Source organism: Lethenteron reissneri, unplaced genomic scaffold (genome assembly GCF_015708825.2).
Source record: "Lethenteron reissneri isolate LAM-NWPU_2019-01 unplaced genomic scaffold, ASM1570882v1 scaffold_1574, whole genome shotgun sequence".
Classification (NCBI taxonomy): Eukaryota; Metazoa; Chordata; class Hyperoartia; order Petromyzontiformes; family Petromyzontidae; genus Lethenteron; species Lethenteron reissneri.
The window spans coordinates 23,076-47,943 of record NW_026891305.1 but is presented as its reverse complement, the minus strand read 5'-3'; the positions used below and the strand labels follow the sequence as shown (position 1 = coordinate 47,943).

The following is a 24,868-nucleotide window of genomic DNA, read 5'->3' as shown; positions in this document are numbered from 1 at the left end:
GTGAGTTGGTGGTTGAGTGGGGTGGTAGGGTGGGTGAGTGATTGAGTGGGTTGGGTGGGTGGAGTGGTGAGTGGTGGGTGGGTGTGTGGGTGGGTGGTAAGTGGGTGTGGTGGGTGAGTGAGTGTGGGTGGGTGGGTGGGTTAATGGGTGGGTTAGTGAGTTGGTGGGTGAGTGGGTGGGTGTGGTGGGTGAGTGAGTGAGTGAGGGGGTGGTGGGTGGGTGGGTAGAGGGAGTGGAGTGAGTTGGTTGGGTGGGTGGGTGGGTGAGGGAGTGATGAGTGAGTTGGTGGGTGGGGGTGGGTGGGTGGGTGGGTGAGTGAGTGAGTGAGTGGGTGGTGAGTGGGGGTGGGTGAGTGAGTGAGTGGGTGGGTGAGTGGGTGGGTTGTTGGGTGAGTGAGTGAGTGGGTGTGTGAGTGGGTGGGTTGGATGGGGTGAGTGAGTGAGTTGGTGGGTGGGTGGGGTGAATGAGTGAGTGAGTGGGTGAGTGTGGGTGGGTAAGTGTGTGGGTGGGTGGGGTGGGGTGAGTTGAAGTGAGTGGGTGGGTGAGTGGGTGGGGTGGGTGAGTGAGTGAGTGGGTGGGTGGGTGAGTGAGTGGGAGTTGGTGGGTGGTGGGTGGGTTGGTGGGTGGTGAGTGAGTGAGTAGTTGGTGGGTAGGGTGGGTGGGTGAGTGAGTGGGTGGGTGAGTGGGTGGTGGGGGTGGGGAGTGAGTGCGTTTGTGGGGAGTGAGTGGTGGGTAAGTGGATGGTGGGTGGGTGGGTGGGTGAGTGAGTGGGTGGGTGGGTGAGTGTGTGGGTGGGTGAGTTGGTGGTGGTGAGTAGTGGGTGTGTGTTTGGTGAGGAGTAGTGGTGGTGGTGGGTGAGTGGAGTGGTGAGTGGGTGGGTGAGTGAGTGGGTGGTGGGTGGTGGGTGAGTGAGTGAGTGAGTAGTGGGTGGGTGGGTGAGTGAGTGAGTGAGTAGTGGGTGGGTGGGTGAGTGAGTGGGGTGAGTGGGTGGGTGAGTGAGTGTGTGAGTGAGTGGGTGGGTGAGTGGGTGGGTGGGTGGGTGAGTGAGTGGGTGGGTTGAGTGGGTGGGTGGGTGGGTGAGTGAGTGGGTGGGTGGGTGGGTAAGTGGGTGGGTTAGTGAGTTGGTGGGTGAGTGGGTGGGTGGGTGGGTGAGTGAGTGAGTGAGTGGGTGGGTGGGTGGGTGAGTGAGTGAGTGGGTGGGTGGGTGGGTGGGGGGGTGGGTGGGTGGGTGGGTGAGTGAGTGAGTGAGTGGGTGGGTGAGTGGGTGGGTGGGGAGTGAGTGAGTGGTGGGTGAGTGGGTGGGTTGTTGGGTGAGTGAGTGAGTGGGTGGGTGAGTGGGTGGGTTGGTGGGTGAGTGAGTGAGTTGGTGGGTGGGTGGGTGAATGAGTGAGTGAGTGGTGAGTGGGTGGGTGGGTAAGTGGTGGGTGGGTGGGGTGCTTAGGGAGTGGGTGGTGGGGGGTGGGTGAAGTGAGTGGGTGGGTGGATTGGGTGGGTGGGTGAGTAGTGATTGAGTGAGTTGGTGGTGGGTGGGTGGGTGGGTGGGTGACGTGATGTGATGTGAGTGGTGATGTGGGTGGGTGCGTGGGTGGGTGGTGGTGTGGTGAGTGGGTGGGTGAGTGGAGTGGGTGGGTTTTGGGTGAGTGAGGAGTTGGTGGGTGAGTGAGTGGGTGGGTAAGGGGTGGAGGGGTGGGGGGTGATGTGAGTGGTGTGGTGGGTGAGTGGGTGGGTGGGGAGTGTGTGGGTGAGTGCGTAGGGGGTGTGTTTGGGTGAGGTGAGTAGTGGGTGGGTGGGGGTGAGTGACGTGGGTGAGTGGGTGGTGTGATGAGGGTGGGTGGGTGGTGAGTATGGGTGATGTAGTGGGTGGGTGGGTGAGGTGAAGTGATTGTGAGTAGTGGGTGTTTGTTGTGAGTGAGTAGTGGGTGGGTGGGTGAGTGAGTGGGTGAGTGGGTGGGTGAGTGAGTGTGTGAGTGAGTGGGTGGGTGAGTGGGTGGGTGGGTGGGTGAGTGAGTGGGTGGGTGAGTGGGTGGGTGGGTGAGTGAGTGAGTTGGTGGGTGAGTGAGTTGGTGGGTGAGTGAGTGGGTGGGTGGGTGAGTGAGTGGGTGGGTGGGTGAGTGAGTGGGTGGGTGGGTGGGTGAGTGGGTGGGTGTGTGAGTAGTGGGTGGGTGGGTGGGTGAGTGAGTGAGTGAGTGGGTGGGTGGGTGAGTGGGTGGGTGAGTGAGTAGTGGGTGGGTGGGTGGGTGGGTGGGTAAGTGGGTGGGTGATGGGTGGGTGAGTGAGTGAGTGGGTGGGTGAGTGGGTGGGTGGGTGGGTGGGTGAGTGAGTGGGTGGGTGGGTGAGTGAGTGAGTTGGTGGGTGGGTGGGTGGGTGGGTGGGTGAGTGAGTGAGTGAGTGAGTGAGTGGGTGGGTGAGTGGGTGGGTGGGTGAGAGTGGGTGGGAGTGGGGGGTGGGTGGGTGAGTGAGTGAGTTGGTGGGTGAGTGAGTGGGTGGGTAAGTGGGTGGGTGGGTGGGTGGTGAGGGTGAGTGAGTGGTGGGTGGGTGAGTGGGTGGGTGGGTGGGTGAGTGGGTGGGTGAGTGCGTAGTGGGTGGTGGGTGGGTGAGTGAGTGGTGGTGTGGTGGGTGGGTGGGGTGAGTGAGTGAGTGGGAGTGGTGGGTGGGTGAGTGAGTGAGTGTGTGGGGGGGTGGTGAGTGAGTGGGTGGTGGGGTGAGTGAGTGGTGAGTGAGTGGGTGGGGGGGTGGGTGAGTGGTGGGTGGGTGGGTGGGTGAGTGAGTGTGTGAGTGAGTGGGTGGGTGAGTGGGTGGGTGGGTGGGGTGGGTGGTGGTGGGTGGGTGGGTGGGTGAGTGAGTGAGTTGGTGGGTGAGTGAGTGGGTGGGTAAGTGGGTGGGTGGGTGGGTGAGTGAGTGGGTGGGTGGGTGAGTGGGTGGGTGGGTGGTGATGGTGGTAGTGAGTAGTGGGTGGGTGGGTGGGTGAGTGAGTGGGTGGGTGGGTGGGTGAGTGGGTGGGTGGGTGAGTGGGTGGGTGAGTGAGTAGTGGGTGGGTGGGTGGGTGAGTGAGTGAGTAGTGGGTGCGTGGGTGGGTGAGTGAGTGAGTAGTGGGTGGGTGGGTGGGTGAGTGAGTAGTGGGTGGGTGAGTGGGTGGGCGAGTGAGTGGGTGGGTGGGTGAGTGAGTGAGTGAGTAGTGGGTGGTGTGGGTGAGTGAGTGAGTGAGTAGTGGGTGGGTGGGTGAGTGAGTGGGTGAGTGGGTGGGTGAGTGAGTGTGTGAGTGAGTGGGTGTATGGGTGTGTGTGTGAGTGGGTGGGTGAGTGAGTGATTGGGTGAGTAGTTGACTGAGTGGGTGGGTAAGTGGTTGAGCGAGTGGGTGCGTTAGTGGTTGAGTGGGTAGGTGGATGAGTGCCGCACCCATTTAGCCCCCTCGATCCGGCCGAACAAAAGCTGTTTAGGCATGCGGTGGCTGGGCTTGCGGGCTACATGACCCAGCCAACGCAGCCTTGCCTGCCGGAGGAGCTCACCGATGGGACTTTGTCCAGATCTTTCTGGGATTTGTGAGCTCCTCACACAATCCAGCCTGTTTAAACCCAGGATGGATCGTAGGCAGGCCAGCCTTAATCTTTTTAAGCGGCGAATATGTTCCATTAGGGGGGTCCACTTTTCGCATGCGTAGAGAAGGGAGCGAATGATTGTGGCCGAGAAGACCTGAAGCTTCGTGCGGAGCGACAGACCAGGTAGCTTCCACACAGCGTTACGCAACCGATGAAAAGATATTGCCGCTTGACTGATTCGGAGTGAGACCTCTGCTGTTAAACCGGAGCCGGCCATGATCACACTGTCCAGGTATGGGAAACTCTCCACTCTCTCCACAACTGCCCCATCACCAAATGGGAGTTGTGGGGGTGGAGTGTCCAATGGTACAAAATACCCAGGCAGGTGCTTAGTTTTGGTGGGTCTGATGGTAAGGCCCCACCTCTTAGTGGCACGCTCCAGTCTCAGCCGCAGCATCTCCAACTCCTCTTCTGAATGAGCAGCTATCACCAAATCATCGGCATACATAACATGGTTGACCAATAGGGAGCCATCCCTTGACCGCACCCGGGCATCGATCAGCCTCCCATTGTATCTGTACCAGATGGAAATTCCTCTGGTACAGCCATCGAAGGCTTCACGAACTACGTGGTCAAAATAGATGTTCAATAATGTGGGAGCTAGAGGACATCCCTGTTGCACCCCAAGGTAAAAAGGGAATGGCTCTGACTCCCGGCCACGTAGTTTTACCCGGGCCCGCTCACCATCATGAAGGTCCTTGTGAGCAGAGGGTCAGGGACTGCAAAAGCACGAACAATGACCCAGAGCCCAGGCCTACTGATGGTATCATAGGCCTTGACCAGGTCATTAAAGCAGAGATATAGGTCTTGTTGGAATTCCCTACACCTCTGCTGTAGCAGACGGACAGAAAATATGGCATCTGTGCAGGACCACCCTTTCCTTAAACCACATTGGGGCTCCGCAAGCCTGTCCTCAGTGTGCCTGGCAAAGCGATGTTGAATAGACACACAGACACACATAGACAGACACACACAGACAGACACAGACAGATAAAGATCCCCCGTATAGCCTTAACAGACTGTAGGGGCAAGTGCTGTTAGCGAGCACCTATGAAGGCCAGAACGGTACACACAGACAGACACACACAGACACACACAGCCACACACAGACAACAACAACCGCCATTTGCCACTAAGTGGTGGTGACATCACCACGACGCTTGTGCCAGGCCACACACACAGACAAACAGACAGCCACAGACACACACAGACACAGACGGACAGACACTGCCACACACAGACAAACACAGACACACAGAGACACACACAAGACAGACACAGAAAAGTGATGAAGACCAAAACCTCATCACTCACCTCATACAACAACACTGCTCAGCATCCCACTCTGTCTGTGTCTCTCTGTTTCTCTCTCTGTTTCTCTGTCTGTATCTGTCTCACTGTGTCTCTTTGTCTGTGTCTCCCTGTCTCTCTGTCTGTATCTGTCTCACTGTGTCTCTCTGTCTGTGTCTCCCTGTCTCTCTCTCTGTCTCTCTGTCTGTATCTGTCTCACTGTGTCTCTCTGTCTGTGTCTCCCTGTCTCTCTCTGTCTCTCTGTCTGTATCTGTCTCACTGTGTCTCTCTGTCTGTGTCTCCCTGTCTCTCTGTATCTGTCTCACTGTGTCTCTCTGTCTGTGTCTCCCTGTCTCTCTCTCTGTCTCTCTGTCTGTATCTGTCTCACTGTGTCTCTCTGTCTGTGTCTCCCTGTCTCTCTCTGTCTCTCTGTCTGTATCTGTCTCACTGTGTCTCTCTGTCTGTGTCTCCCTGTCTCTCTCTCTGTCTCTCTGTCTGTATCTGTCTCACTGTGTCTCTCTGTCTGTGTCTCCCTGTCTCTCTGTATCTGTCTCACTGTGTCTCTCTGTCTGTGTCTCCCTGTCTCTCTCTCTGTCTCTCTGTCTGTATCTGTCTCACTGTGTCTCTCTGTCTGTGTCTCCCTGTCTCTCTCTGTCTCTCTGTCTGTATCTGTCTCACTGTGTCTCTCTGTCTGTGTCTCCCTGTCTCTCTGTCTGTATCTGTCTCACTGTGTCTCTCTGTCTGTGTCTCCCTGTCTCTCTCTGTTTCTCTGTCTGTATCTGTCTCACTGTGTCTCTCTGTCTGTGTCTCTCTGTTTCTCTCTCTGTTTCTCTGTCTGTGTCTGTCTCTCTCTGTCTCTCTGTCTGTGTCTCTCTGTCTGTGTATCTCTGTCTCTCTCTGTCTCTCTGTCTGTATCTGTCTCACTGTGTCTCTCTGTCTGTGTCTCCCTGTCTCTCTGTCTGTATCTGTCTCACTGTGTCTCTCTGTCTGTGTCTCTCTGTCTGTGTATCTCTGTCTCTCTCTGTGTCTCTGTCTGTATCTGTCTCACTGTGTCTCTCTGTCTGTGTCTCCCTGTCTCTCTCTGTCTCTCTGTCTGTATCTGTCTCACTGTGTCTCTCTGTCTGTGTCTCCCTGTCTCTCTGTCTGTATCTGTCTCACTGTGTCTCTCTGTCTGTGTCTCCCTGTTTCTCTCTCTGTTTCTCTGTCTGTGTCTGTCTCTCTCTGTCTCTCTGTCTGTCTCTCTCTGTCTGTGTCTCCCTGTCTCTCTCTGTCTCTCTGTTTGTATCTGTCTCACTGTGTCTCTCTGTTTCCCCGCGTCTCACCGTATCTCCCCGCGTGTGTCCCCAATCCCGTAGCCACCACCGCCACAATCACCACCACCGCCACCACCACCACCGCTGCCGCCACCACCACCACCACCGCGGTGTCTACGGGAGACGAGGCGACGCTCCCCGCCGGTGGCGGTAGCGCCTCCATCAGCTTCATGGCGGCCATAGCGGTGCTGGCGATCCTCCCCTTCGTGGTGTGCACCGCGTGGGGCAGACGGAGCGCCGGCAAACGTGGCGGTGAGCGTTGCGGTGGCGTTGTGGTGGCTATGAGATGTTGCCGGTGAGCGTTGTGGTGGCGTTGTGGTGGCTATGAGATGATGCCGGTGAGCGTTGTGGTGGCGTTGTGGTGGCTACGGAGATGTTGACGGCCTCGCCTGGTACACGGGAGGTCGTGGGTTCGATCCCGACCCTGACACCTGTATATTTGGAGTTTGCGGTGTCTCTCATCATCACAATGTCTGAGATGTTGACTACCTCGCCTGGTACACAGGAGGTCGTGGGTTCGATCCAGACCCTGACACTTCCTGCGTCTCTGCGCATTCTGAGTCTTTTGGTTGCTGCTTTATATTTGCCGCCCGACAACGATGGTGATGACGACGATGACGACGATGATGACGACGATGATGACGACGACGATGATGACGATGACGACGATAAGCCACCGAGTTGAGCCGTCACTTGTGATAGCCGCTGTAGCTTCTACTAAACAAGTTAAGTAGTTGCACAGCGGGGGGCTTACCCGGTAAGATACAACAAATATTAGCATTTGTATCTATGTACTTATTTTAATTGATTTGTCAACTTTTGCTATACTTCGCACGTGCCGACGGCGCGTGTCTGCGTGTCGCGTCTGCGTGTCGCGTCTGCGTGTCGCGTCTGCGTGTCGCGTCTGCGTGTCGCGTCTGCGTGTCGCGTCTGCGTGTCGCGTCTGCGTGTCGCGTCCCAGAGTTCCGTGCCTCGTGAGTTTCTCTCCGCACTCTGCGTGATGTTCTCGTTCCCCAGCGGACGAGCAAGGAGGGAGCTCCCCGAGCCTGGTGCCCGAGAGAGATGCCGTCTCTGCCAAGTGCAGGTAGCCACCAACACTAACACCACCAACACCACCACCGCCACCACCATCACCACCACCGCCACCACCACCGCCACCACCATCATCACCACCGCCACCACCACCATCATCATCACCACCACTGCCACCACCGTCACCACCACCACCACCGCCACCACCATCATCATCACCACCGCCACCACCGCCACCATCATCACCACCGCCACCACCACCATCGCCACCACCGCCACCACCACCGCCACCACCGCCACCACCATCACCACCACCACCATCACCACCGCCACCGCCACCACCGCCGCCACCGCCATCGCCACCATCACCGCCACCACCACAACCACCATCACCACCACCACCATCACCACCGCCACCACCGCCACCACCTCGCCTGGCACGCAGGAGGTCGTGGGTTCAATCCCAGACACTGAGAGATGTTGACCACCTCGCCTGGCACGCAGGAGGTCGTGTGTTCAATCCCAGACACTGAGAGATGTTGACCACCTCGCCTGGCACGCAGGAGGTCGTGGGTTCAATCCTAGACACTGAGAGATGTTGTCCACCTCGCCTGGCACGCAGGAGGTCGTGGGTTCAATCCCAGACACTGAGAGATGTTGACCACCTCGCCTGGCACGCAGGAGGTCGTGGGTTCAATCCCAGACACTGAGAGATGTTGACCACCTCGCCTGGCACGCAGGAGGTCGTGGGTTCGATCCCCACCCTTGACGACGCCCGCCGCTGTTTATTCGGTGGCCGCGTGACGTCTTCTTGTGTTCAGCTCGTCAAACTTCCTCCGAACCTCCGAGTTAGAAATATTTTGTCTACGAAACGGGCGCGAATAACTTCCACTGTTTGTGCACTCTCACGCGCTGCTCGGTACGTATGCCAGAGGTCGCAACCGGGTACCCGATACCCGTACCCTACCCGATACCCGGCTACCCGTACCCGGCTGGGTACGGGTACGGGTAGGCCGTGAGTCATCGGTGAGTCACCGTTTGTCACTCATTTCCCAACGTCTTGTCTCTTCTCACAATTCAAGTTCCTGGAATCAACCCACCCGCGCCTGCAACATGGCTTCATCCCAGAGGTCGCAATCAGGTACCCGTTTGCGACCCTGGTGTGGCCGGGTACGGGTACGGTACGGGTAGGGTACGGGTAGGGTACGGGTACGGGTAGGGTACGGGTACGGGTAGGGTACGGGTACGGGTAGGGTACGGGTGCGGGTAGGGTAGGGTACGGTAGGGTACGGGTAGGGTACGGGTAGGGTACGGGTAGGGTACGGGTAGGGTACGGGTACGGGTAGGGTACGGGTAGGGTACGGGTACGGCCAGGTACAGGTACCCGTTTGCGACCCTGGTGCGGGTAGGGTACGGGTACCCGTTTGCGACCCTGGTGCGGCCGGGTACGGGGGGTAAGGAATCAAAACCCGTTTGCGAGCTCTGCCGTCCGCATCACCCTCGCCTACTTTCTCCGCTCCCTCCAGCGACGAGGAGGCGGCCACCGCGCGGGTGACGGAGGCAGAGGCGTAGCTAGGATATTTTGCGCCCGGGGACGAACTATAAAATTGGCGCCCCCCCCCGTTTAATCACATTTTCCTATTACATCGAATAAGGAACAACAATTTAAATTTTAATGAAACATTGTTGTTTAAAGAAGCAAATTTATAGAAATTATATTACATGGCTCACTCAGTCACTGTCGCAAACTGGTCAATCACATAATCAACATCTGTTTTTTTACAATGTTTCTCTTTCAACGCTAAGAATAGCAAGATCGCTGAGACGATCTTGTCCCATTGAAGCATGCAAATACGACTAAATAAGTTTCAATTTGCTGAACGACCGCTCACAGCTTGCAATTGAAACTGCTATTGTTAATAACATTTGCAGTGAAATTCGCAAATTCGGAAATATGTCGTCTCCATAAAAGACAATAAAACCAAGAAGATCCAAAGGAGTTTCTGGTAGAACTTCATTCCGGTTACTGAGCAGCATTTTGCAATCTCCAATTTCTGTGAAAAGTTCGTGGCCATTGATGTCGGTGTCATAGAAATTTCCAAAATCTTTGCAATTTCGACGAATTGCATCGACATCTGTGTTGGATAGAAGAGTTTTGACGTCCAGCAGAAATCAAAATTTTGTGTTCAGGTTTTTTAGTCATAAAAAAACGTGTTGACATCACCTGTTGAAGTCGATAAAATACGCTCTTCATAACGCGCACAATTTCTTCTTCTGCTGAAAGTCCTGCATCTCTTGCCAGTTCTCCTGGCATCTTCCGACGTCGCCTAATTCTTCTGTCCACATCGATCCCCCAGGCTGTGCATCTTGTTTTGGCGTTTTCTACAGCAACTTGGCTCAAATCATCACGAAGCTTGACAAATTCATGCTCCAAAGATTCAAGATCAGTTGCTGCTTCCTTGAAATTCATAGTAGGATCCTGTAAGCGCTTCTGAACACGATCAATTTTTCCAAGAATGCCATTCCAGAAATGTAATAAAACTATGAAGTTAAAATGTAATACGCATGCCTGTGTAGGGGTGTTAGAGAGAGAGCCGTTATGCATGGCAGCTTATGGGAAACAAACACAGTGGGCGGGGCTACGTGAGTGCACGGGGGGGTGCTCTCAACGACGTCCGCACCGGGCAGCCCGGGGCCCCACCCCTCAGCGGGGGTTGAGTATAAAAGGGGAGGTGTCAGAGGGCTCGGGAGAGAAATGTTAAGCTAACGAGAAGACTGAAGACATCTTAGCTAGAAGCCCTGGACTCCCCTAGTTCGACGTCCTTATCAGGGCCGAACAGGATCGAGCCAGCGGCGTGGTTCTGAGAGCCAGAGCCGGTGCTCTTGTCAGAGCAGGTCTGGGACTCCGGGTACCGGGCCCGACTTACCAGTGTTGGGCCAGATAGCCTCCCCTAGCCCGTTAGTGGAGGACTAAGAGGCAGGCTAGGGTAGCTAGCGTGTGTATTCCCAGCTAGCCGGGTGAGAGGGCCGATAACCCCTCGAGTGTTATATGCCCACTGTTGTGCTGTGAAATAAACCCGTGTGCCTCCAACTCCGGCGTCAAGAGTCGTCAACGGTATTACACCTGTAACTGTTCTGCATCACTTCTGGTTTCAGGCGTCATAGTTACGTCCTCCGATAATTTGTCTAGCAGCCCTACTAGTTCATCCAGTCCTTCAAGATAGCTTTAACAACTTCTGATCGTGCACTCCTACGTGTTTCAGGCTCCAGCTTTACTATGATGGGCACAGCTTTTTTTAACTCTTCCCAACGAATTGTTGAACGAGAGAAAAACAAATATATACTTTCAACTGTTCCAAAAATGTGACAAGTGGATCCTGTTTAGCTGAGTGTACTCCTGCTAAGTTTAAGCTGTGGTTGTCACAGTTGACAAACAATGCTCTGTGATTTTTGTCACATATTCGTTGTTGAAGGCCGGATATATGCCCAGTCATCACAGCAGCATTGTCATAACATTGTGCCCGACAGTCGGCTAGAGGTATGTTGTCAGATTTCAGTCTCTCGACGATGACTCTTTCTAGGCTTGCTGCATCTTTCGCATGTATCTCGATATAACCTAAACATGATTCTTTGATAGTTACTTTTTTAGTTTGAAAATTGACATCCACAAATCTTATGACCTGAGAAAGCTGTTCCCGATGTCCTAGATCAGGAGTTGAGTCAAGTAAGATACCGTAGTACTTGTTTTTCCTGATATCACTCAACAATTGGTTCTTTACAGTCGACGCAAGTATGTGGATAAATTCATTCTGGATTTCCGGTGACAAATAAGAAACTGATCCCGGATTTTCTCCTGCGTGCTGTACGTGTTTTGCTAACAATGGGTCATACTGCGCAACGAGTTTGATCAGCGCAAGAAAGTTTCCAACATTTTTTTTCATCCGCATTCAAATTTTCCTCATGGCCATGTAGTGCCAAATTTTGTGAAACCAGAAACTTAATACAGGTGAGTATTCTTTGCAATATATCTCGCCAACGTTGTTTTTCCAAATGAATCTGAGCTTGAACCACTGCGTCAATTCCAGCACCATCAATCATCCTTCGTTCGGCTTCCTTCCATGTAGTAAAAGCTGTGTGCGGTGGCTAGGATTGTTTTCATGAGAATTTAGTTTTTCTGGCTTCCTCCACTTGTTGAAACCGTTTGTTAATTCAAACGAAGCTCGTGAGTTTGAACTCGATTATGTAAATAATAGACAACAGAAACAGTAAACAGCTTTATTGATTGGTGAATATAATAGCCACGAACGAGTCACTTCCTCTCCGTTCGCTAGTCGGCGTTTAAACCATGCTGATGTAATTGAACGTGCGTGGGCTGCTGCGGCTGCTGCAGCCGCCTGGAGCGTGGTGGTGTCACTAATAAGAACTAAAAATAGGCGTCGTAGTTTCCACCACCAAAAAACAGGCCAGTGACTAAGGCTGAAAGACTGCGCCTGTCTGTTGTTTGGGACGTTCTTCCATGGAAGTTCTTAATAGGCGCGCGTACCAAAATTTAATTACATGACATGCAGGCTGTGTGTGGCGGGATATATAAACTTTGAGGTTGAGGTGTAGATTTGTGCAGTAGTTTCAGGCTGCCGCGCCCGCCGCAATAAGTTATCGTGTAACGTTGTAAGCCTCATTTTGGTGCCCCTTTACCTTGGCGCCCGGGGACACGTGTACCCCCCTGCCCCCCCCTAGCCTCGCCTCTGGACGGAGGTGTAAGAGGAGAAGAGGTGGAAGACGAGGTGTCAGAGTGGTGGGCGGCTCGTGGTGACGGCTCCCATTGCTGGTGGCGGTTCTCTCTCTCGCGGCCTTCGTGGCCGCCACTGACACGGAGCCCCGGGGCGGCGTGGACCGGGCTGATGGCGGCACGGGGAAGTTTGTGTGTTGGTGGGCAAGGCCGCCACTGTAGTAGTACCGTCATTGTTGCTGCTGCTGTTGTATTGATGGTGAAAAGTTATTTCTCACGCACCCCCTCACCCCGACTTTATATTCAAGCTTTTAGTTGTGTGATGTCCGGTACTCACACAGAGACCCAAAGACTCGCCACAAAGATACCCATAGACTCACCACACAGAGACCCACAGACTCACCACACAGAGACCCATAGACTCACCACACAGAGACCCACAGACTCACCACACAGAGACCCATAGACTCACCACACAGAGACCCACAGACTCACCACACAGAGACCCACAGACTCACCACACAGAGACCCATAGACTCACCACACAGAGACCCACAGACTCACCACACAGAGACCCACAGACTCACCACACAGAGACCCACAGACTCACCACACAGAGACCCATAGACTCACCACACAGAGACCCACAGACTCACCACACAGAGACCCACAGACTCACCACACAGAGACCCACAGACTCACCACACAGAGACCCACAGACTCACCACACAGACCCACAGACTCACCACACAGAGACCCACAGACTCACCACACAGAGACCCACAGACTCACCACACAGAGACCCACAGACTCACCACACAAAGACCCACAGACTCACCACACAGAGACCCACAGACTCACCACACAGAGACCCACAGACTCACCACACAGACACCCACAGACTCACCACACAGAGACCCACAGACTCACCACACAAAGACCCACAGACTCGCCACACAGAGACCCATAGACTCACCACACAGAGACCCATAGACTCACCACACAAAGACCCACAGACTCACCACACAGAGAGCCATAGACTCACACACAGAGACCAGACCCCACACAGAGACCCACAGACTCACCACAGAGACCCACAGGCTCACCACACAGAGACCCACAGACTCACCACACAAAGACCCACAGACTCGCCACACAGAGACCCATAGACTCACCACACAGAGACCCATAGACTCACCACACAAAGACCCACAGACTCGCCACACAGAGACCCACAGACTCACCACACAGAGACCCATAGACTGACCACACAGAGACCCATAGACTCATCATACAGAGACCCACAGACTCATCACACAGAGACCCATAGACTCACCACACAGAGACCCACAGACTCACCACACAGAGACCCATAGACTCACCACACAGAGACCCATAGACTCACCACACAAAGACCCACAGACTCGCCACACAGAGACCCATAGACTCACCACACAGAGACCCATAGTCTCACCACACAGAGACCCATAGACTCATCACACAGAGACCCACAGACTCACCACACAGAGACCCATAGGACTCACCACACAGAGACCCACAGACTCACCACACAGAGACCCACAGACTCACCACACAGAGACCCACAGACTCGCCACACAGAGACCCACAGACTCGCCACACAGAGACCCATAGACTCACCACACAGAGACCCACAGACTTTCCACACAGAGACCCACAGACTCGCCACACAGAGACCCACAGACTCACCACACAGAGACCCACAGACTCGCCACACAGAGACCCATAGACTCACCACACAGAGACCCACAGACTCACCACACAGAGACCCATAGACTCACCACACAGAGACCCACAGACTCACCACACAGAGACCCACAGACTCGCCACACAGAGACCCACAGACTCGCCACACAGAGACCCACAGACTCAGCACACAGAGACCCACAGACTCACCACACAGAGACCCACAGACTCACCACACAGAGACCCATAGATCCACCACACAGAGACCCATAGACTCACCACACAGAGACCCATAGACTCACCACACATAGACCCACAGACTCGCCATACAGAGACCCACAGACTCACCACACAGAGACCCACAGACTCACCACAGAGACCCATAGACTCATCACACAGAGACCCATAGGCTCACCACACAGAGACCCACAGACTCACCACACAGAGACCCACAGACTCGCCACACAGAGACCCATAGACTCACCACACAGAGACCCACAGACTCACCACACAGAGAACCACAGACTCACCACACAGAGACCCACAGACTCACCACACAGAGACCCACAGACTCGCCACACAGAGACCCATAGACTCACCACACAGAGACCCACAGACTCACCACACAGAGACCCACAGACTCATCACACAGAGACCCACAGACTCATCACACAGAGACCCACAGACTCATCACACAGAGACCCACAGACTCATCACACAGAGACCCACAGACTCACCACACAGAGACCCACAGACTCACCACACAGAGACCCACAGACTCACCACACAGAGACCCACACTCGCCACACAGAGACCCATAGACTCACCACACAGAGACCCACAGACTCGCCACACAGAGACCCATAGACTCACCACACAGAGACCCACAGACTCACCACACAGAGTGAGTGAGTGAGGCTGCCTGCCCCGTGAGTGAGTGAGGCTGCCTGCCCCGTGAGTGAGTGAGGCTGCCTGCCCCGTGAGTGAGTGAGGCTGCCTGCCCCGTGAGTGAGTGAGGCTGCCTGCCCCGTGAGTGAGTGACGCTGCCTGCCCCGTGAGTGAGTGAGGCTGCCTGCCCCGTGAGTGAGTGAGGCTGCCTGCCCCGTGAGTGAGTGACGCTGCCTGCCCCGTGAGTGAGTGAGGCTGCCTGCCCCGTGAGTGAGTGAGTGAGGCTGCCTGCCCCGTGAGTGAGTGAGGCTGCCTGCCCCGTGAGTGAGTGAGGCTGCCTGCCCCGTGAGTGAGTGAGTGAGGCTGCCTGCCCCGTGAGTGAGTGAGTGAGGCTGCCTGCCCCGTAGTGAGTGAGTGAGGCTGCCTGCCCCGGGAGTGAGTGAGGCTGCCTGCCCCGTGAGTGAGTGAGGCTGCCTGCCCCGTGAGTGAGTGAGGCTGCCTGCCCCGTGAGTGAGTGAGTGAGGCTGCCTGCCCCGTGAGTGAGTGAGTGAGGCTGCCTGCCCCGTGAGTGAGTGAGTGAGGCTGCCTGCCCCGTGAGTGAGTGAGGCTGCCTGCCCCGTGAGTGAGTGAGTGAGGCTGCCTGCCCCGTGAGTGAGTGACGCTGCCTGCCCCGTGAGTGAGTGAGTGACGCTGCCTGCCCCGTGAGTGAGTGACGCTGCCTGCCCCGTGAGTGAGTGAGTGAGGCTGCCTGCCCCGTGAGTGAGTGAGTGAGGCTGCCTGCCCCGTGAGTGAGTGAGTGAGGCTGCCTGCCCCGTGAGTGAGTGAGTGAGGCTGCCTGCCCCGTGAGTGAGTGAGTGAGGCTGCCTGCCCCGTGAGTGAGTGAGGCTGCCTGCCCCGTGAGTGAGTGAGTGAGGCTGCCTGCCCCGTGAGTGAGTGAGTGAGGCTGCCTGCCCCGTGAGTGAGTGAGTGAGGCTGCCTGCCCCGTGAGTGAGTGACGCTGCTTGCCCCGTGAGTGAGTGAGGCTGCCTGCCCCGTGAGTGAGTGAGGCTGCCTGCCCCGTGAGTGAGTGAGGCTGCCTGCCCCGTGAGTGAGTGAGGCTGCCTGCCCCGTGAGTGAGTGACGCTGCCTGCCCCGTGAGTGAGTGAGTGAGGCTGCCTGCCCCGTGAGTGAGTGAGTGAGGCTGCCTGCCCCGTGAGTGAGGCTGCCTGCCCCGTGAGTGAGTGAGGCTGCCTGCCCCGTGAGTGAGTGAGTGAGGCTGCCTGCCCCGTGAGTGAGTGAGTGAGGCTGCCTGCCCCGTGAGTGAGTGACGCTGCCCTGCCCCCGTGAGTGAGTGAGGCTGCCTGCCCCGTGAGTGAGTGAGGCTGCCTGCCCCGTGAGTGAGTGAGTGAGGCTGCCTGCCCCGTGAGTGAGTGAGGCTGCCTGCCCCGTGAGTGAGTGAGCTGCTGCCCCGTGAGTGAGTGAGGCTGCCTGCCCGTGAGTGAGTGAGTGAGGCTGCCCTGCCCCGTGAGTGAGTGAGTGAGGCTGCCTGCCCCGTGAGTGAGTGAGTGAGGCTGCCTGCCCCGTGAGTGAGTGAGTGGCTGCCTGCCCCGTGAGTGAGTGAGGCTGCCTGCCCCGTGTGAGTGGTGAGGCTGCCTGCCCCGTGAGTGAGTGAGGCTGCCTGCCCCGTGAGTGAGTGACGCTGCCTGCCCCGTGAGTGAGGAGGCTGCCTGCCCCGTGAGTGAGTGAGTGAGGCTGCCTGCCCCGTGAGTGAGTGAGTGAGGCTGCCTGCCCCGTGAGTGAGTGAGTGAGGCTGCCTGCCCCGTGAGTGAGTGAGGCTGCCTGCCCCGTGAGTGAGTGAGGCTGCCTGCCCCGTGAGTGAGTGAGTGAGGCTGCCTGCCCCGTGAGTGAGTGACGGCTGCCTGCCCCGTGAGTGAGTGAGGCTGCCTGCCCCGTGAGTGAGTGAGTGAGGCTGCCTGCCCCGTGAGTGAGTGAGTGAGGCTGCCTGCCCCGTGAGTGAGTGAGGCTGCCTGCCCCGTGGAGTGAGTGAGGCTGCCTGCCCCGTGAGTGAGTGAGTGAGGCTGCCTGCCCCGTGAGTGAGTGAGTGAGGCTGCCTGCCCGTGAGTGAGTGAGGCTGCCTGCCCCGTGAGTGAGTGCGTGAGGCTGCCTTGACCCAGTGAGTGCCCCGTGAGTGAGGCTGCCTGCCCCGTGAGTGAGTGAGGCTGCCTGCCCCGTTGAGTGAGTGAGTGAGGCTGCCTGCCCGTGAGTGAGTGACGCTGCCTGCCCCGTGAGTGAGTGAGTGAGGCTGCTGCCCGTGAGTGAGTGACGCTGCCTGACCCGTGAGTGAGTGAGTGAGGCTGCCTGCCCCGTGAGTGAGTGAGGCTGCTGCCCGTGAGTGAGGTGAGGCTGCCTGCCCCGTGAGTGAGTGAGGCTGCCTGCCCGTGAGTGAGTGAGGATGCCTGCCGTGAGTGAGTGAGGCTGCCTGCCCGTGAGTGAGTGAGGCTGCCTGCCCCGTGAGTGAGTGAGGCTGCCTGCCCCGTGAGTGAGTGAGGCTGCCCTGCCCCGTGAGTGAGTGAGGCTGCCTGCCCCCGTGAGTGAGTGAGGCTGCCTGCCCCGTGAGTGAGTGGAGGCTGCTGCCCCGGTGAGTGAGTGAGGCTGCCTGCCCCGTGAGTGAGTGAGGCTGCCTGCCCCGTGAGTGAGTGAGGCTGCCTGCCCCGTGAGTGAGTAGGCTGCCTGCCCCGTGAGTGAGTGAGGCTGCCTGCCCCCGTGAGTGTGAGTGAGGCTGCCTGCCCCGTGAGTGAGTGAGGCTGCCTGCCCCGTGAAGTGAGTGAGGCTGCCCTGCCCCGTGAGTGAGTGAGTGAGGCTTGCCTGCCCCGTGAGTGAGTGAGGCTGGCCTGCCCCGTGAGTGAGTGAGGAGGCTGCCTGCCCCGTGGAATGAGTGAGGCTGCCTGCCCCGTGAGTGAGTGAGTGCTGCCTCCCCAGTGAGTGAGTGAGGCTGCCTGCCCCTGAGTGAGTGAGTGAGGCTGCCTGCCCCGTGAGTGAGTGAGGCTGCCCTGCCCCGTGAGTGAGTGAGTGAGGCTGCCTGCCCCGTGAGTGAGTGAGTGAGGCTGCCTGCCCCGTGAGTGAGGCTGCCTGCCCCGATGAGTGGAGTGAGCTGCCTGCCCCGTGAGTGAGTGAGTGAGGCTGCCTGCCCCGTGAGTGAGTGAGTGAGGCTGCCTGCCCCGTGAGTGAGTGAGGCTGCCTGCCCCGTGAGTGAGTGAGGCTGCCTGCCCCGTGAGTGAGTGAGTGAGGCTGCCTGCCCCGTGAGTGAGTGAGGCTGCCTGCCCAGCTGTTTTGTTGTTTGCTGGGGGAGACATTGTGCTGCTGCTGGTGGTGGTGCTGGTGATGGTAATAAAGGTGGCAAGTTCACTTACCTGGGCTGGAACTGCTCTGAGCAGGTGGACGCGTCGTGATGATGTTGTTGTTGTGCACAAGACTTGAGCTAGAAACTAAACCGCGTTTTATTTTTAGCGGGCAAGGGCCTCATTGAGATGCTGTGTGTGTAAGCTCTCTTTTAGAAGGCCCTGACCTGGCCATTACCGATGATAGTTCTAGCAATGAGGTTCATCATCATCATCACGTGAACCTTTATAGCAGTTGGCAAAGACTCTAGCAACTCACGTCTCTCAAATGTGGAGGGGAAAACCAGAGGGCCCGGAAAGAAAATCCACTCGACAACAGAGATACAGAGAGACACAAACTCTATGCAGCAGCTGCAGCAACAGCAGCAGCAGTAGTAGCAGCAGCAACAGCAGCAGTAGTAGTAGCAGCAGCAACAGCAGCAGTAGTAGCAACAGCAGTAGTAGCAGCAGCAGCAACAGCAGCAGTAGTAGCAGCAGCAACAGCAGCAGCAGTAGTAGCAGCAGCAGCAACAGCAGCAACAGCAGCTCCAGCAGCAGCAACAGCAGTAGTAGCAGCAGCAGTAGCAGCAGCAGCAACAGCAGCAGCAGCGGCAGTAGTAGCGGCAGCAGTAGCAGCAACTGCCGGTCTCTGTGCGTGTCTGTGTCTCTACGTGTGTCTGCGTGTGTGTCTGTAACGGTGTGTCTGTGTCTCTGCGTGTCTTTGTGTCTCTGCGTGCATGTCTCTGCGTGCATGTCTCTGTGTGTCTCTACGTGTCTCTGCGTGTGTGTTCATGTCTCTGTGTGTGTGTGTCTCTGCATGTGTGTCTCTGCGTGTCTACGTGTGTCCATGTCGTCTCTGTGTCTCTGTGTCTGTGTGTGTCTATGTCTCTGTGTGTGTGTTTGTGTCTCTGCATGTGTATCTCTGTGTGTCTGTGTGTCTCTGCGTGTGTGTCTCTCTGTGTGTGTCTGTCTCTGTGTGTGTCTCTGCGTGTGTCTCTGTGTGTGTGTCTATGTGTGTCTGTGTCTCTGTGTGTGTCTGTGTCTCTGTGTGTGTGTCACTGTGTGTCTCTGTGTGTGTCTGTGTGTCTCTGCGTATGTGTCTGTGTGTGTCTCTGTGTGTGTGTCTATGTCTCTGTGTGTGTCTCTGTGTGTGTGTCTGTGTCTCTGTGTGTGTCTGTGTGTCTCTGTGTGTGTGTCTGTGTCTCTGCATGTGTGTCTCTGTGTGTGTCTGTGTGTGTGTCTCTGCGTGTGTCTCTGTGTGTGTGTCTCTGTGTGTGTCCGTGTCTCTGTGTGTGTGTCTCTCTGTGTGTGTCTGTCTGTGTGTGTGTGTGTCTGTGTCTCTGTGTGTGTCTCTGTGTGTGTCTCTGTGTGTGTGTCTGTGTCTCTGTGTCTGTGCGTCTCTGCGTGTCTGTGTGTGTCTGTGTGTGTCTCTGTGCGTCTCTGCGTGTGTCTGTGTGTGTATCTGTGTCTGTGTGTGTCTCTGCGTGTGTCTCTGTGTGTGTGTCTCTGTGTGTGTCCGTGTCTCTGTGTGTGTGTCTCTCTGTGTGTGTCTGTCTCTGTGTGTGTGTGTGTCTGTGTCTCTGTGTGTGTCTCTGTGTGTGTGTCTGTGTCTCTGCATGTGTGTGTCTGTGCGTCTCTGCGTGTCTGTGTGTCTGTGTGTGTCTCTGTGCGTCTCTGCGTGTGTCTGTGTGTGTCTCTGTGTGTGTGTCTCTGTGTGTCTCTGTGTGTGTGTCTGTCTCTGCATGTGTCTCTGTGTGTCTGTGTGTCTCTGCGTGTGTGTCTGTGTGTGTCTATGTCTCTGTGTGTGTCTATGTCTCTGTGTGTGTCTATGTCTCTGTGTGTGTGTCTCTGTGACAGTCGAGTACGGAAACTCGTGATGTGCACCGACTCTGTTCATGTGCGACACAACTTCACGCCACGTGGTCCCACGGGGAAAGAGGGCGGCACAAATAAATACAAACACGAACCGGTAAACCATTGGCAATTGATCAAAGCTATAAAGGCGATGATCCAGGAGAATTATATGATGATGCTGCATGAAAAGGTAATAGGTTACTCTGAAGTTCCTGGCCATTGGAACGTTGGTAATGATCAGGAACATGCCCTGACTAAACAGGGAAGTCTGAAATGTGTTGGGTGTAAATCAGCACATCAAATTAAATCCGCAGAGGAGGGAAAGAAAGGTCCCAAGCATGCGACACTCATAACCAACAGTGGCAGATACTCGGCCGAGAGAGTGGGGAGAGAGAGAGGAAGAGACTTTTCACGACTTTATTTCCACTAAAACATTAACAAAAAAACATTACAGGGAGAACACACGTAAATTGTGAATCAACAAAACATCAAACTCTTAACAGCTGTGTGTGCACGAACTACACGTGGCACAGGGATAGAGGCTGTGCAAACGAGGCAGTGCACGGACATTTCCGTGTGTAGCAAAGTCGCTACGTGAGTGGGTGAGTGTGTGTGTGAACAGGTGAGTGGGTGAGTGTGTGTGTGGGTGGGTGAGTGGGTGAGCGAGTGAGTGGGTGTGTGAGTGGGTGAGCGAGTGTGTGGGTGGGTGAGTAGGTGAGCGAGTGAGTGGGTGTGTGACTGGGTGAGCGAGTGTGTGGGTGGGTGGGTGGGTTAGTGGGTGTGTGAGTGGGTGAGCGAGTGTGTGGGTGGGTGGGTTAGTGGGTGTGTGAGTGGGTGAGCGAGTGTGTGGGTGGGTGAGTGGGTGAGCGAGTGAGTGGGTGTGTGAGTGGGTGAGCGAGTGTGTGGGTGGGTGGGTTAGTGGGTGTGTGAGTGGGTGAGCGAGTGTGTGGGTGGGTGAGTGGGTTTTTCTATTTGATAAAGAATCAAAATGCGATGTGAACAAAATATTTTTTTCTCCCCGACATTTTCAAAACGAAATGGCGTTGACCGCGTCAAACACCTGAAATCATTTTTTTTACGGATTCAGTTGTCGGTTTTCATTAAAGTGTAATGACAGGGTCACGCCTGGAGGGGTCACGGGGTCACGCCTGGTGACGTCACGGGGTCACGCCTGGCGAGGTCACGGGGTCACGCCTGGTGACGTCACGGGGGTCACGCCTGGCGGGGTCACGCCTGGCGACGTCACGGGGTCACACCTGGTGACGTCACGGGGTCACGCCCGAGGTCACGGGGTCACGCCTGGTGATGTCACGGGGTCACGCCTGGTGACATTACGGGGTCACGCCTGGCGAGGTCACGGGGTCACGCCTGGTGACATCACAGGGGTCACACCTGGCGATGTCACGGGGTCACGCCTGGTGACATCACGGGGTCACGCCTGGCGAGGTCACGGGGTCACGCCTGGTGACATCACAGGGGTCACACCTGGCGATGTCACGGGGTCACGCCTGGTGACATCACGGGGTCACGCCTGGCGAGGTCACGGGGTCACGCCCGCTGGCCTGGGAAGGGATTCACGGGTACGGCCACAGAGGCAACAACCGATCAACGTGAGCACGTCGAGTGAGCGGGCGGGCAACTTGCGGTTTGACGGTGAACACTGCAGAGCGGACGTGAGCTGCAGAGCGAACGCCGAGCGGTGGGACGCCGTCCGCGGCCTGACGAACGCCGCCGCGACGGCCACGCGGCACTATGGGTGCGTGCCGCTCGTCGGCAGGCGCGCGGCGACCGGCTGCCGGGGCGCGGGGAAGTCGCCGGGATACGCCGGGAGGTCCCGGACGGGGCAGCCGGGAGGCAGCGTGGCGGCGGGGACCGGGCCCACCCACAGGGGGTTGGCGTCGCCGAGGATTTCGTAGAGAAGGCCGCTGGCCACTTCGCGCGCTCCCTCCACGCTGGAGCTCAGCACCGCGGGGAAGAAGCCGCTGCCTTCCCGCATCATCCCGGGAACGGAGACCTTGTACACGAGGCCCATGGGCCTGCCGGGCTCCGAGTGAGCGTGCAGTTCGAAGGTCGCGTGGCCCACGCCGGCGCTCCGTAGCAGCGCCTGCAGACGAGTCTCCCACGACAAGACGGCCGCCTCCGGCAGCTCGTCCAGACCGACGGGCGTGGGCCGTGAGTGGCGGGGTGCCCGCCAGAGCCGCGTGCGTGGCCCCCAGCCCCCAAACAGGCTGTGCGCGGCCTTGCCGGCGCCGGTGCAATCCGGCGGCAGCAGGTCTGGGACCACCGCCTTCTTCTCCTCCTCCTCGTGTTCCGCTGCCGTGGCCGCGGCAGCCGCCGCCGTGTTTCGCTCCGGGGTGGCCCAGTCCACCTCGATGGTCCGGCCCCAGAGCCAGAAGCGAAGTTGACGGAGCTTCTTCCGGGCCATGGCGGCCGCGTGATGGCTCTCGTACTCGATGAACGCGAAGCCTCGGTTGAGGGTGTTGTCGCGTAAATGGACGCTCGTCTTGACACCCACCACGCCCTCTGTGGCGTCGCTCATCACCATCATCACCTCCGCTCGCGTCTTGTCCTTTGGCAGCCCCCCGATGAAGAGACGGCGAAAGTGCATGCTCACTTTGACTCCGATGCGGTGTCCGGGACGGATCTCCAAGTTGTTGAGTTTCTTGACGGCGTCCTTGGCGTGGGAGCGCATCGCGTAGGTGACGAACGCGAGGCCGCGGTTCTCTCCGCTGAACGCCATCATGAGGCGGAGCTGGTAGATCTTGCCCACCGCCTCCAGCGCGGGAACCAGCTCGTCTTCGTAGAGGTCGCGTGGGATCCTCCCCACGAACACCTCGCAGCCGCGGGCGGGAGGGGGGCCCTGCCAGTCGGGCGGCGGTCCGAACTTCCTCTGTCCGTTCTCCTGGAAGATGTTGTACCCCGTGCGCAGCTTGAGGTACAGCAGGTCCCTCTCCAGACAGGCCATGCCGAGCATCGGTGGATTGGCTACGGTGGCGCTGGGGCAGCGGGTTGGGGCCCGGTGGAGAACTTGACACGCAGTGGGGGGAATCAACTGCTGGAGAGGAAGAGAAAGAGAGTGGAGAGAGAGACGCGTTTAAGCAGAGGTCCCTAAAAAACGCACACACTCACTCACCCACTCACTCACCCAGTCACTCACCCAGTCACTCACACACTTACACACACACTCACCCGCACACTCATCCACCCACTCACCCACTCACACACCCACTCGCTCACTCATCCACTCACACACTCATCCACCCACTCATCCACCCACTCACCCACTCACACACCCACTCACACACTCACCACCCACCCACACACTCACCACCCACCCACACACTCATCCACCCACTCACCCACTCACACACCGAATCACTCACACACTCACTCACCCACCCACTCACCCAACCACTCACACACTCACTCACCCACTCACCCAGTCACTCACTCACCCACTCATTCACTCATCCACCCACTCACACACTCACCCACACACTCATCCACCAACTCACCCACTCACACACTCACCACCCACTCACACACTCACCCACACACTCATCCACCTACTCACCCACTCACACACCCACTCACTCACCCAGTCGCTCACCCACCCACTCACCCAACCACTCACACACTCACTCAATCGCTCACCCAGTCGCTCACACACACACTCACCCACACACTCATCCACTCACTCAGCCACTCACTCACACACACACCTACACACTCACATACTCACTCACACACTCACACACTCACTCACTCACACAGTCGCTCACTTACGCAATGTCCCAGTCGCTCACACACCCACTCACTCACCCACCCACCCACTCACCCACTCACTCACTCACACACACACTCACTCACCCAGTCGCTCACCCACCCACTCACACACCCACGCACACACCCACTTACTCACCCACCAACTCACACACCCACTCACTCACACAGTCGCTCGCTCACTCACACACACACTCACCACCCACTCACACACTCACCCACACACTCACCCACACACTCATCTACCCACTCACCCACCCACCTACACACTCACACACTCACTCACCCACCCACTCACACACCCACCCACTCACTCACCCACCCACTCACTGACCCAATCGCTCACTCACTCACTCGCCCAGTCGCTCACACACTCACCCACACACTCAACACCCACTCACACACTCACCCACCCACTCACTCACCCAGTCGCTCACACACTCACCCACACACTCAACACCCACTCACACACTCACCCACCCACTCACTCACCCAGTCGCTCACACACTCACCCACACACTCATCCACCCACTCATCCACTCACACACCCACTCACTCACCCAGTCGCTCACCCACCCACTCACCCAACCACTCACACACTCACTCACCCACTCACCCAGTCACTCACTCACCCACTCATTCACTCATCCACCCACTCACCCACACACTCATCCACTCACCCGCCCACTCACCCACCCACTCACTCACCAAGTCGCTCGCTCACTCACTCACCCAGTCGCTCACACACTAACCCACCCAGTCGCTCACACACTCACCCACACACTCACCTACCCACTCACACACCCATTCATCCACCCACCTACCCCCTCATCCATTCACTCACCCAGTCGCTCACTCACTCACCCAGTCGCTCACACACTCACCCACATACTCACTCACCCACCCACTCACCCACTCACTCACCCACCACTTTCACCCACTCATCCACTCACCTACTCACCCACCCACACACTCATCCACCCACTCACCCACACAGGAGCAGGTGATGATGAGAGGCTTGGCTGATAGAGGTACCAGCAACAGCACCACAGCAGCAGCAATGGTGCAGCAGTAGCAGCAGTAGTAGCCCTGCAAGATGCGAGTCAGCACGCGACTTGACCGAGAGTGGAGGTCTCTGCTCTCCAACCCACCCACCCCGCCCGCGTCTGTGTTGAGGGCTCAGTGTCCTTAGTGTTGACTCAGTGGGCTGTTGACTCAACACGTCACTTATTAGCAAGGGGTGGTGGCTTAGGCTCTGGCCAAGAATCGATTGTGGCCTCCAAGTTGTTTATTTAAGCACAT

General features: G+C 57.0%; 1 protein-coding gene across 1 annotated transcript; it reads right to left on the bottom strand.

Moving 5' to 3' along the window:
- Positions 1 to 21,399: 21,399 nt before the first annotated feature.
- On the bottom strand, positions 21,400 to 24,606 carry LOC133362668 (dead end protein 1-like; the record flags this gene model as incomplete). The annotated part of the gene is made up of 2 exons (XM_061581591.1): positions 21,400 to 22,838; positions 24,556 to 24,606. Coding segments are annotated over 2 exons (1,356 nt in total), but the record flags the coding sequence as incomplete, so codon positions are not given.
- Positions 24,607 to 24,868: the final 262 nt, after the last annotated feature.